Source organism: Sinohyriopsis cumingii, chromosome 17 (assembly GCF_028554795.1).
Source record: "Sinohyriopsis cumingii isolate HCF-2022 chromosome 17, ASM2855479v2, whole genome shotgun sequence".
Classification (NCBI taxonomy): Eukaryota; Metazoa; Mollusca; class Bivalvia; order Unionida; family Unionidae; genus Sinohyriopsis; species Sinohyriopsis cumingii.
This window is the reverse complement of record NC_142977.1, coordinates 113,542,726-113,554,191: the sequence shown is the minus strand read 5'-3', so window position 1 is coordinate 113,554,191 and position 11,466 is coordinate 113,542,726. Positions and strand designations below refer to the sequence as shown.

The window sequence follows — 11,466 nt, the reverse complement described above, 5'->3', positions numbered from 1 at the left end:
TGGTATGTACTATGCAGGAAGAATTATATATCACTGTATAATGTATGCAGGAAGAATTATATATCACGGTGTGGTATGTACTATGCAGGAAGAATTATATATCACAGTGTGGTATGTACTATGCAGGAAGAATTATATATCACTGTATAATGTATGCAGGAAGAATTATATATCACGGTGTGGTATGTACTATGCAGGAAGAATTATATATCACTGTAAAATGTATGCAGGAAGAATTATATATCACAGTGTATACTGTACTATGCAGGAAGAATTATATATCATGGTGTGGTATGTACTATGCAGGAAGAATTATATATCACTGTATAATGTATGCAGGAAGAATTATATATCATAGTGTGGTATGTACTATGCAGGAAGAATTATATATCACTGTATAATGTATGCAGGAAGAATTATATATCACAGTGTGGTATGTACTATGCAAGAAGAATTATATATCACAGAGTGGTATGCACTGAACAGGAAGAATTATATATCACAGTTTATAATGTATGCAGCTAGAAATTATATATTAAGAGTTTGAGGAAGAATTCATTTAATACTGTGATCTTAATTAGGTTCTCATGTGTTATTCAAGTATTGGGGGGAGGGGGAATTTAAAAAGGCAGATCACAACCCACTCATGTTCAACTGTATAATATCCTTAATTTAATATGAGCACAACAATTGGAATCGCTGTATAATTATCCTTGCTGATGAATATTTAAATAAAAAAACTGGAATCGCTGTATAATTATCCTTGTAGATGAATATTTAAATAAAAAATCTTGGAACCTTTCTGAAAGGCCACAAAGTTGCCTGATTTACTGTTAATGTTACAGCTCACCATGGCTACCACTCTGAGGACCATCCTTTTGAGTATCAACATTTTTTTCATCATCCTCATCACTGCTGCTGAGTTTGCCCTGATCCTGCAGCATTTGGTATACTTTGTAGGGGTCATTCATCCAGTGTTTGTGGAATGATACAGGAATTTGGTGACTAAGAAAATCTTCAGAATAGTCATTAGGCCTTGCCTGTAAAATAGAAATTAAGTAAATTTTATAAATACTAGATATGTGCATGGAGAACACATATCCCCTACCCCAAAATAAACCTAATAATTGATATCCAAACAGTTCTTAAGGTAATACATATCTAAAAAATTGATGTTGAAACAGATCTTGAAGTTATGCATAATTTATCAAAAAATTGATGTCCAAACAGTCGCAACAATTTACATACACATACATTTACGGCAACAATTAACACACACAAACACAAAGATATATATATATATATATATATATATATATATATATATATATATATATATATACACACATATATATATATATATATATATATATATATATATATATATATATATATATATATATATATATATATATATATACAGTGTGACCCCGCTATAACACGGTAGTTGGGAGCCATAAAACCTGACCGCGTTATATACCGAACCGTGTTATATGCAACCAAGTCAGTTAGCTGAAGAAAATGTACCCCCCCAAAAAAAAATGTGGGGTGGGTGGGTAATAAATGTGGGCGGTAAAATACATGCTTCGTTGGCACAGTTACCATTTTGAATTGATGCATATTAAATGAGAAATACACCTGTAGTGAAAACAGAAGACATAATATAATAGTTTTCTTTATTTAGAGAACCATGAATTGGTACATATACGTGAATCCTGTTTATATACAAATGTCTAATGTACAGCATGAATAGAGTATCAACGCCGTGTACTCACCTGCAAACCTCATCATATACACTGAATCCACAATACAAGTGATTCCACTGAAATATGCACACACAGCTTTAAAATATTCATTAATTTTGTAACAGGTCATATTGGTCTGAATTCAGTGGAAAAACATACCACAATCACGTAATGAATGACGAAGCACATTTACTTTAAAGTATGTTCCAAGTCGGTAAAAGTTAGTTTGCGTTTTAAGCCATAAACTTTTTCCCTACAAAAAGGAAACTTTCACAGCACAGTTAACTTGTTCCAGTCACGTTGGAAAATACAAAAATCCATCAGATTCCATCACTTTTATTTAAGTTTGGTACTGACTTCCTCTGAAGAAAAGTTCTTTGCTGTTATTGAAAGATTGGCTTTCTTTGATGATGGGTGCATGCGCTATTGAAGTCACCGCTAAAGGACAGCTTTGAAGAACCAAACGAATGCCCATTTCTTATTGTGGCGGCACATCAAATAACTGTATTGCATGACTGTGACGTATTTTTTCCATTTGCTGAGTACGTTTTCATAACAGTTGGTGCTTCAAAGGTAATCTGTTTCCTTTGAAATTTCAGCAAACTATTTTATCTGGGTACATTTTTAAAAAGGAATTGGCCGACGTTTAGACTATTCTAGTTACTGTCCCTCCATGCCTACTGAATAAACCAATAAGTAAGATGTATTTTATTTTTATTTTTTTTAATATTTTTTTTACATTTGTGATAGTAGCATGATGCTGCCTTTCACGCATGTGTCTGAAAATTACCAAAAGGTCAACGGACGATAGAGACGCAGGTGTTCTGATGACAGGGATTATTACAGAAAATGTGAGTGTTCTGAAGGATTTAATTCTGAGTGAAACAAAGAGGAATTTTACTTACCATCCACATACAAATGTCAGTCTTTGTAAATATATTAATTACTAGCGAGCGGCCGAAAATCCGATTAAAGATAGATTACAAGACAATGCCTTGTCCGGTTACCAGAAATGTCAACAACAAAAAAGCAGATATTCCACAACATACAGAACTCATGCTAGATGTCAGGATAAGCGGATTATGATATAACAATGCACTGTTTAGATGGTTTGTCAGTATGGACAAAGAATTTGTTTATGTAACAATAGATAAATTTCAGTGCATTTTATATCCAGTTTGCAGCTTCCTTTCATGGGGCCTCTGAATTTCTCCACTCCAAACCAATGGTTGTATATAAAAGTTTAAACAGCCAACAGTGTCACCAACAAATAAAAAACACCACATGGTGTTTTGCAGCCAATAAGGAAAAACAATCAAAGTTTACGACATTGGCGAAGACCTACGCGATCCCAGAATAAAATTTTTATGCGTTTTTTTTCTTCTTACTTTTAAGAAGAAAAAAAATTACTTTTTCATGTACAAGAAAAATACTTTTTCGTGCATGAGAAAAATACATATAAAATTACAGGAGCCAGGCCACGATCATCTTGTATTATTCATACACGATCTTTTCCCCAAAATGATAATCAACTTTTTACCTTTATTTCGTACTTTTAAAAAAAAATTTGTGCACAAGAAAAATACATGAATATGAAATTTCGGGAGCCATGCCACAACCATGTTATATTCGAATTCGCATTATAATGGAGTGCGGTATAGCAGGGTCACACTGTACATACATAAATGCCAGCAATTAAATTAAACATATAAACATACCAACAATTAAAATATACAAATCAACATGCTAGCAACTTCCATTTTTCTGTCTTAAATGGACCGCTCCGGTGGTCTAGTGGTCAGAATGTCTGCCTCAGATGCGGGAAGTTACGGGTTCAAACCTGGGTATAGTCATAATAAAGCTTTATAAAAATGGTACTAGCAGCTGCTTTGCTAGGTGCTCAGCGTTAAGAGGTTAGTGTTAGGACTGGTTGGCCTGGTGTCAAGATCATGTGACTGGGTGAGACATCATGCTACATGTGGTAGACATCACTATAAACTTTCAATGCAGACATCATAGCGATATGACTGGAAAATTGTTAAAGCCAAAACACACACACTGTCTTCAATGGTTTTCATGCAAACATGCTAACAAGGTTTTGAGTCAAACTTTGTATAACAACTGAAGAATTACTGTTAAATTAATGACCTGAGAATCTAATGAAGTCATCAACATCTGCATACTAATATGCTGACCAAATTGTATTTGTATACTTAAAGGATTACTGGCTTAATCCTACTGACTTAATCCTACCATCAAAGTCATGATTTTAAAAAAAAAGGTCCATAAAGTTAAAAAATGTGTAAAAGATTTAAAAATTACTGTAATAGGCCATAAATCTAAGCAGTTCATCTGTCCGTCTGTCTCTCTCTCTATATATATATGCCTGCCAAATTTTACTTGTCTACATTGAGTGGTGATGTGGAAATGACCTTCATGGGATGGATACAATGGGACTGAAGGGACAAAATTAAAACTATAGACAGATGGATGGATGCTGGAAGAGACACAACAAAATTAAGATGCCCTTGTTGCAACTTTGAATCAACAAGTCAAACATGAATCCATTTTATTTCCCTATCTAACTTGTGTATCTTTGCACAACATACACCTTGTCCGCAGGCCTGCAAGTGTTCCTAACAGGAAAGCATGGAGCAAACAGATATTTATCTTGCACAATTGACAGCTAATCTGCAGGCCTGCAAGTGTCCCTAACAGGAAAGTGTGGAGTGAATGGGTAATTATTTGACACAACATATACCTTGTTTGGAGACCTGTAACTAACAGTAACACAGCAACATTTGAGTGTTACTAACAGTAAAGTACTGTATACTGTGGCACTCTGACAGCAACATTTGAGTGTTACTAACAGTAAAGTACTGTATACTGTGGCACTCTGACAGCAACATTTTGAGTGTTACTAACAGTAAAGTACTGTATACTGTGGCACTCTGACATCAACATTTGAGTGTTACTAACAGTAAAGTACTGTATACTGTGGCACTCTGACAGCAACATTTGAGTGTTACTAACAGTAAAGTACTGTATACTGTGGCACTCTGACAGCAACATTTTGAGTGTTACTAACAGTAAAGTACTGTATACTGTGGCACTCTGACATCAACATTTGAGTGTTACTAACAGTAAAGTACTGCTTACTGTGGCACTCTGACATCAACAATTGAGTGTTACTAACAGTATAGTACTGCATAGTGTGGCACTCTGACAGCAACATTTGAGTGTTACTAACAGTAAAGTACTGTGTACTGTGGCACTCTGACATCAACATTTGAGTGTTACTAACAGTAAAGTACTGTATACTGTGGCACTCTGACAGCAACAATTGAGTGTTACTAACAGTAAAGTACTGCATAGTGTGGCACTCTGACAGCAACATTTGAGTGTTACTGACAGTAAAGTACTGCATACTGTGGCACTCTGACAGCAACATTTGAGTGTTACTAACAGTAAAGTACTGTATACTGTGGCACTCTGACATCAACATTTGAGTGTTACTAACAGTAAAGTACTGTATACTGTGGCACTCTGACATCAACAATTGAGTGTTACTAACAGTAAAGTACTGTATACAGTGGCACTTGACATCAATATTTGAGTGTTACTAACAGTAAAGTACTGCATACTGTGGCACTCTGACATCAACATTTGAGTGTTACTGACAGTAAAGTACTGTATACTGTGGCACTCTGACAGCAACAATTTAGTGTTACTAACAGTAAAGTACTGTATACTGTGGCACTCTGACATCAACATTTGAGTGTTACTGATAGTAAAGTACTGCATACTGTGGCACTCTGACAGCAACATTTGAGTGTTACTAACAGTAAAGTACTGTATACTGTGGCACTCTGACATCAACATTTGAGTGTTACTGATAGCAAAGTACTGCATACTGTGGCACTCTGACAGCAACATTTGAGTGTTACTTACAGAAAGTACTGCATACTGTGGCGTTCTGAAAGCAACATTTGAGCATTACTAACAGAAAGTACTGCATACTTTGGCACACTGACAGCAACATTTGAGTGTTACTGACAGCAAAGTACTGTATACTGTGGCACTCTGACAGCAACATTTGAGTGTTACTTACAGAAAGTACTGCATACTGTGGCACTCTGACAGCAACATTTGAGCGTTACTAACAGAAAGTACTGCATACTGTGGCACTCTGACAGCAACATTTGAGTGTTACTGACAGCAAAGTACTGCATACTGTGGCACTCTGACATCAACATTTGAGTGTTACTAACATTAAAGTACTGTATACTGTGGCACTCTGACAGCAACATTTGAGTGTCACTAACAGTAAAGAACTGTATACTGTAGCACTCTGGCATCAACATTCAAGTGTGTGAAGTAAAAACAATGTGAAGTAAGCTAAATTACATTGTCATGTCTGAATAAGAAAAATTACTTGAGAAGAGGTAACAATTTCAAAAGATGAACACCTGTTTTCAATGCTGAAACCAAACTCAAAGGTAGCTAGTTCTAGTTTACACGGAAATGTGACTTAGCTTGCTACAGTTGAAATACCTGAATGACAAACTGCTCACAGTTAGTTGGCTAAATGGGGGGTAGAGAAGGGCAACTGATTCCATTAGTGAACAAAAGTACAACAAAATTTCAAACATCAGTTTCAAAGTGAAGATTTTGTTATTCTAAAGAATTTTGTTTTTCATCAGAAGGTCTATATAAGCTTAGAAGAGACAAGTATCAGTCATAGTTTAACTGTTTGACTCCTCATCATGTCACAGCATAAGCATAATCATGATGAAAACTGCAATCATGTCACATCATAAGCATAATCATGATGAAAACTGCAATCATGTGACAGCATAAACATAATCATGATATCATGTCACAGCATAATCATAATCATGATGAAAGCTGCAACCATGTCACAGCATAATCATGATGAAAACTGCAACCATGTCACAGCATAAACATAATCATGATGAAAACTGCAATCATGTCACAGCATAAGCATAATCATGATGAAAACTGCAATCATGTCACCTCATAATCATGATGAAAATTACAACCATGTCACAGCATAAGCATAATCATGATGAAAACTGCAATCATGTCACAGCATAGTCACAATCATGATGAAACTGCAATCATGTCACAGCATAAGAACAATCATGATCAAAACTGCAACCATGTCACAGCACAAGCATAATCATGATGAAAACTGCAATCATGTGACATCATAAGCATAATCATGATGAAAACTGCAATCATGTGACAGCATAAGCATAATCATGATGAAAACTGCAATCATGTCACAGCATAAGCATAATCATGATGAAAACTGCAATCATGTGACAGCACAAGCATAATCATGATGAAAACTGCAATCATGTCACAGCGTAAGCATAATCATGATGAAAACTGCAACCCTTAGCCTGTGTTTACCAGGCAACGACATGCTGATGGATTTTTGACATTGCTGGAAGCTCAGTACCTTGAAGATTCATCCCACTGTGAACCCTTCTGCAATTAGTGTCTTTTATGCATGGTCACTTCAAAGGGAAAGTTGGTTGACCATTGGTCACTTCAAAGGAATAGAACTGAAGTATTTGTCATATAATAATAACTTGCAAGCAGTACAGTTTGCATGGGTTATTCCTAGACCATGCAAATTTTAATGCATTCTGTGCTTGAACCTAACACTTTTTCTGAAAATGTTATAATCATCACATGTTATTTTTACCATTCATTATGGTCAACTAAGAGAGAACAGTGACAACCAAGAAAGGACAGTGACAACCAAGAAAGGACAGTGACAACCAAGAGTGAACAGTGACAACGAAGAGTGAACAGTGACATCTAAGAGACAACAGTGACAACCAAGAAAGGACAATGACAACCAAGAGACAACAGTGACAACTAAGAGAGAACTGTGACAACCAAGAGTGAACAGTGACAACTAAGAAACAGTGACAACCAAGAAAGGACAGTGACAACCAAGAGACAACAGTGACACAGGCTTCAGTGCTGACAAATCAATAAGCGGGGGATTCTCAAGTACATTGTGTACAACAAATATAGAATACTGTCAGTAGCTGAATTACTGACATAACTAGTTTCAATTAAAGGACAGTACCCTAATATGACTTAGGATTTTCTGCTACTACCTGATGAGACCTATGGAAGGCCTGACATTTTGTTTTTTTACTGAATATACATTTCAAACAGCAGATTCATTTGTGTCTATGAAGTCTATCAAAATGTCTGATTGCACTCAGGAAAATGTATGGATCACCGGTTGTACCTGTTACATAAACCTCTTGTACTGGTTCACTTGGAAATTATATAAAATTGATTTCAATATTTTTTCCTTTCCTGGGTTTAACACCATTTTTCAGCACATGATAGTCTATGCATGATGCCCAGTATGATTGGTGGATTAAAAGCCAAGAAAACTCCAGGAAGAACCACTGACAAATAGGGCTGTCAATGGGTACCCAGGTAACTGGGTACCCGACCGTAGTGAAAAACCCGGGCTTTGAAAATTAATGACGAGTACCCGGTCACAAAAATAATTTGTCGTCAACACTATCAAAATATCATATAACATCAGCAGTACGCTGGTCTGAGTTGCAGCTCCAGTCTATATTTAGGAGTAGGACCACCCATTATGCATCAGTGGCCCACTACTAAATGGCTGATGCATGCTGGGTTGTGCAAACAGCTTCACAGTTCAAAACAATACTAATATGTAGACTACACGTGTTAACATACCACTTACTCATCAGTCCGCGAACGACTGACAAGCTGTGGCTGACTGCGACTGGAGGGAGGGTGGCAGGGCCAACTATTCTACTGCTGCTATATGCACAGTTATACTACAGACTCCCAATGCCAAGAGGTCTAGCTTGCCCTGTTAAATTGTTACATCACTTCTCTGTGTGCCGCAGACGACAACGCTGCATCGGTAGACAAATTGGCAACATATCTGTTGGAGATGCCACTTCTTGTTAATGGTGACATTCTTCAGTAATGGCGAGATAATAGAGCACGATATCCCAGGCTGGCTGCCCTTGCGCGAAAATATCTCTGTATTCCTGCAATGTCAGTTCCATCTGAAAGTGCTTTTTTGAGGGCAGGACACGTTGTAAACAGGAAACATGCATCGCTGTCTCCAGATACGGTCAATATGTTTTGTTTTTTTAAAGCAGAAAATGATCATGTACTTGTACACTAGGACAGACTGGTAATATTTAGCTTTGATAAATTCATTTTTAGTTCATTCATTTTTTAGTTTTTAGTTCATAAAAACATCCAAAAAACGTTATTTTATTCTAGTTTGAAATTTTAATACTGTAATGTTTTGCTTACTTACTCAAGTGTAAGCCTCCTTCAGTATTCAAGTTCTCAACTGGAAACTGACTTTCTCTGCCATTTGCCGTTAGTAATAAATAACAAAACATGCCGTGGAAGTTTATTAATAAGTGAAACGACATTGTAATATTAATTCATTATTACTGACTAATCAAACAAAACATTATAGCACAATTTATGATAGACAGTTTAAAGTACAAAAGGAAAACAAATTATCTCCATTGACAGACTATCAGCTGTCTCCTATTGGGTGTGGGTAAAGTGCGATGTGAAAATGCAAAAGTGCGAATTGGTAAAATGCAAAAAAGAGAATGCGAAATAGTGGATAAAGTGTGGTAAACTGTGCAAAATGATGTAAATTGTTTGTTTCATCACTCTACAACAATCCAGGTTTGTGAAAATCTGACAGTGGGGTAACTAGGGCTGTACATGTTATTCATGTTCTAACGGGTAACCGGGTACCCATTAAACAACGCAATGGGTACCCGGGTGAAGTTTTCGTGGTTTTTGACAGCCCTAATAACCAATGGGAAGCTACTGGCAAGCTTTCTCACATATCCATGTTGGCCAAGACGAAATGTGAATCCATGCAGACAGAGGTGAGATATCTGTAAAGGGAAGACCACCCAGTCACTTGTGGCCCCCCATTATCTTTGAACATTTTGAATACTTGTATTGATTTAAAAATGAGAAGGACATTAATATATATAAAATCTATCTAAAGAATTAATGAGTTAATGAGTAATGGTGGAGTCAAAGAGATAAATACCTGATGAAGGTAGGGAGTGTGAGTGACAGGAATACCAAATCTCTTGAGACACATCCCCAGTATCATATCATCGGGGGAGTCGTCTCGTGGACACGGACAGTCAGCTACAAATTTCTGCGCCATCTTGTTGCTGAAGATCATTCTAAAGAGACACAAATTTAAAGTAAGCAGCCAGATACATTTCAACAACTTTGGTGAAACCATCACAACAAAGCATCTGCATTAAGTGGACATATATATTTCATCACCATTGGTAACATCATCACCATTGGTAACATCTACAACATTCAGACATGTATTTCAATACCACTTGTTACATCACCACTAAAAAACATATAGGATTAAGTGGCCTGATATATTTAAACACCCTGATATATTTAAAACACTCTGTCCTGATATATTTAACCACCCTGATATATTTAACCACCCTGATATATTTAAACAACATGATATATTTAAACACCCTGATTTATTTAACCACCCTGATATATTTAAACATATTTAACCACCCTGATATATTTAAACAACATGATATATTTAAACACCCTAATTTATTTAAACAACATGATATATTTAACCACCCTGATATATTTAAACACCCTGATATATTTAACTACCCTGATATATTTAAACAACATGATATATTTAACCACCCTGATATATTTAAACACCCTGATTTATTTAACCACCCTGATATAAACAACATGATATATTTAACCACCCTGATATATTTAAACATGATATATTTAAACACCCTGATATATTTAACTAACCTGATATATTTAAACACCCTGATATATTTAACCACCCTGATTTATTTAACCACCCTGATATATTTAAACATGATATATTTAACCACCCTGATATATTTAAACAACATGATATATTTAAACACCCTGATTTATTTAAACAACATGATATATTTAACCACCCTGATATATTTAAACACCCTGATTTATTTAACCACCCTGATATAAACAACATGATATATTTAATCACCCTGATATATTTAAACAACATGATATATTTAAACACCCTGATATATTTAACTAACCTGATATATTTAAACACCCTGATATATTTAACCACCCTGATCTATTTAAACACCCTGATCTATTTAAACACCCTCATACATTTAACCACCCTGATATATTTAAACCACCCTGATATATGTAAACACCCTAATATATTTAAAAGCAGTGAATTACTTGATTTTCTAATTAAAATAATATTGATATTTCACTGTAGTGAAAAAATAACAATATTTTTTACTACAGGAACTACTGTTTTGGGTCACTTTCACAGACTACACAGTACGTCAGTGGTAAAAATGCAAAGAGCAGTGGGAGTGTATCTTCACAGCTGAGGAAATGGAAACATATTATTTCCAGTGACACCGACAGTGAATAAAATACACTTGAAATGTCCACTATATATGTTTTAAAGTTTCTCACGTGATCCTGTATTCTTGTTATTTTAGCCAAATTCAGCTACATTCACTCACTGTTATCATCGATTAGAATGTTAAAAAATGGCATCTCGTCAATTTCACTTTGGTTTAACTTTTTTAATACTTTCTTGCAC

The 11,466-nt window shown here is 35.5% G+C and overlaps 1 protein-coding gene across 1 annotated transcript in view; it reads right to left on the bottom strand.

Annotated features, from left to right (window-relative positions):
* Positions 1-644: 644 nt before the first annotated feature.
* The window catches only part of LOC149779689 (beta-1,3-glucosyltransferase-like), a 61,097-nt gene continuing 50,275 nt past the window's right edge, over positions 645-11,466 (bottom strand). The window contains exons 13-14 of the mRNA XM_089940534.1: positions 9,883-10,024; positions 645-1,040 (exon numbers count right to left, since the gene is read on the bottom strand). Of these exons, the coding sequence (XP_089796660.1) occupies positions 840-1,040; positions 9,883-10,024 (343 nt within the window). The 3' untranslated portion in view covers positions 645-839. The remainder of the gene's footprint in view (positions 1,041-9,882; positions 10,025-11,466) is intronic.